Source organism: Chrysochloris asiatica, unplaced genomic scaffold, assembly GCF_000296735.1.
Source record: "Chrysochloris asiatica unplaced genomic scaffold, ChrAsi1.0 scaffold03266, whole genome shotgun sequence".
NCBI classification, from domain to species: domain Eukaryota; kingdom Metazoa; phylum Chordata; class Mammalia; order Afrosoricida; family Chrysochloridae; genus Chrysochloris; species Chrysochloris asiatica.
The window spans coordinates 5,436-7,414 of record NW_006411784.1 but is presented as its reverse complement, the minus strand read 5'-3'; the positions used below and the strand labels follow the sequence as shown (position 1 = coordinate 7,414).

At 46.0% G+C, this 1,979-nt stretch overlaps 1 protein-coding gene across 1 annotated transcript in view; it reads right to left on the bottom strand.

Annotated features, from left to right (window-relative positions):
* Nucleotides 1–323: 323 nt before the first annotated feature.
* LOC102838219 (ATP-dependent RNA helicase DDX18-like) overlaps nt 324–1,979 on the bottom strand; it is a gene marked incomplete at both ends in the record, with an annotated part of 4,012 nt that continues 2,356 nt past the window's right edge. Inside the window, 2 exons of the mRNA XM_006878093.1 lie at nt 324–380; nt 1,875–1,977. Coding sequence (XP_006878155.1) covers nt 324–380; nt 1,875–1,977 — 160 coding nt within the window. The remainder of the gene's footprint in view (nt 381–1,874; nt 1,978–1,979) is intronic.

Here is a 1,979-nt window from a genome sequence, read left to right as displayed (position 1 = left end):
GAGAATGTGAATCATATGCTCTAATATATGATTTATAGGCTTCTTGGGCTGACTTATGAAGGAAGTAGTTCTTTTCAATCAGTTTTTCAAGCTGAAATGGAAAAAAAAAACCATTGGTTTTAACAAAAACTTATCATTTGCCCCAAACTTGCAGATTTCACATATCATAAAACAAAGCATCCCACAGAAAACAGTCTTTCCAGTGCACCTGCTCCATGCTGTGGAGCATTTCGCAAAACCATGCCACAGTAACAACAACGCTAAAGTTCACTGATCATGGGCGAAGTGACCATTTATAAATGCTAGGGGGGAATGAAACACACCTGAGACTGAATATCAGAAATTTTGGACCAGGAAAACTCAAATTCACTTAGTGGAACCTAGAAAACAAAAATAAAGGATTAGTGAACCAGAGTGATCAACACCCCGTTTCTAGACAAATGTAACAGCTGCAGACAGTAAAGCCTGGGCAGTGGAAGTTTCAATGCAGCTCGCATGTACTGACGGCTGGGAAGGGCTTTCCATGGGCAGTCCTTAGAACCTGCTCCCTCTAGTCTCCCAGCATTCCGGCGGTCCACACAAATGATGCTAGGGAACATACAGTTCACTCTTCTGAGAGGAGAGGCAAGGAATTGGGGAGAGATGGTGCTGCAGGTTAATGTGCTGGACTGCAAGGTCGGTGGTTCAAGCTCACCAGGCACTCCTCAGAACCCTACACAGCATCGCTATGAGTTGGAACCACCTCGATGGCACTTAACAACAATGAGTCAGTAAAGCACTTTTCCTAAATAAGGATTTCTAGCATCCATATTCTGCTTAAACGGAATCATTCTGGAGTTATAAAGACAAATAAGCATATACTGGAGGTGGGGTGGGTAGTTGTTCAGAACCATTGAATGGTTCCAACCCACTGTGACCCTGTATAGGGTTTCCGAGGAGCGGCTGTTGAGTTTGAACCCTGGGGGGCATGAATGCCATGTGAAGAAATGGATGAATGCTGGACTGAGAAGTGGAGCCAAGATCTGCCCCCAGAAACATGTGGGAGGGAGGCTTTCCTTAGAGCCAGTGCCCTGATTTCAAGACAACCAGGAAAAGGGCCAAAAAGGAGATTATGTGCAAAGTCACAGGGTAATTCCAGGGAGCAGCACGTAGTTTCTAGGCAGAGGACCATCTACCTGGCTAGGCTGTGTCAGGGAGGCTAAGAGCAGAGAAGAAAACTGAATACCTGACAAATGTTGGTAAGATTTCGGAACAAAAAGGTGACAAATGATTGTAAAGAGAATGTCACTTTATGAGTCAGTTGAAGCTCTTTTTCAAAAGGACAGACTTAGAAAAAGCCACAGGCAGTAGGCATACTAGAGGCAGGGGTGGGGCAATGGGTTTAGGGTTGAAGTTAGCCTTTTAAAGCGAGACCTTGAGATGGTCAAGTGCTGACAGTGAATAGCAGATTCAAGGTAAAACATGGAGATTGGGGAATTAAGGGATAGAAGAGGAAAAGACAGGAGTGAATGGGGATCCCCACTTCAGCAGATATAGGAAGAAAAGAAGGTAGAATGAAGAGATGCAGAGAAGAGTAGGGGTAGGGGTGGGACAGGAGCCTGAAGGGAGTGGACAAGGCTCCAGAGCAGGCTGTAAGGAGTGGGAGGAGAGTCCAGGTACACAGGAGGCCCTGCCGTGTAATGGAGTCTGAGCCTGAGCCATGAGGATGCTTTTTGTGTCCACCCCACTTTGGCCAGCACCACATCCCTTCTCACTAACAATGGTTTCAATAACGCTGCATTAAGCTACACTCTGTGACACTGCTAGAAATGGCACCGAAGGGCTTCTGCATGGGCAAGTAGTCCCTACCAAGGATTCTCAACTTATTTCCAAGCCAAGATCTTTACCTTGGATTGCTTCAAGTAACGAAGGAAACCCAATTCTTCTGGGCGCAAAATGAGCAAGGCATGCCCTCTTCCATTTAGGCCTCTGGCTGTTCT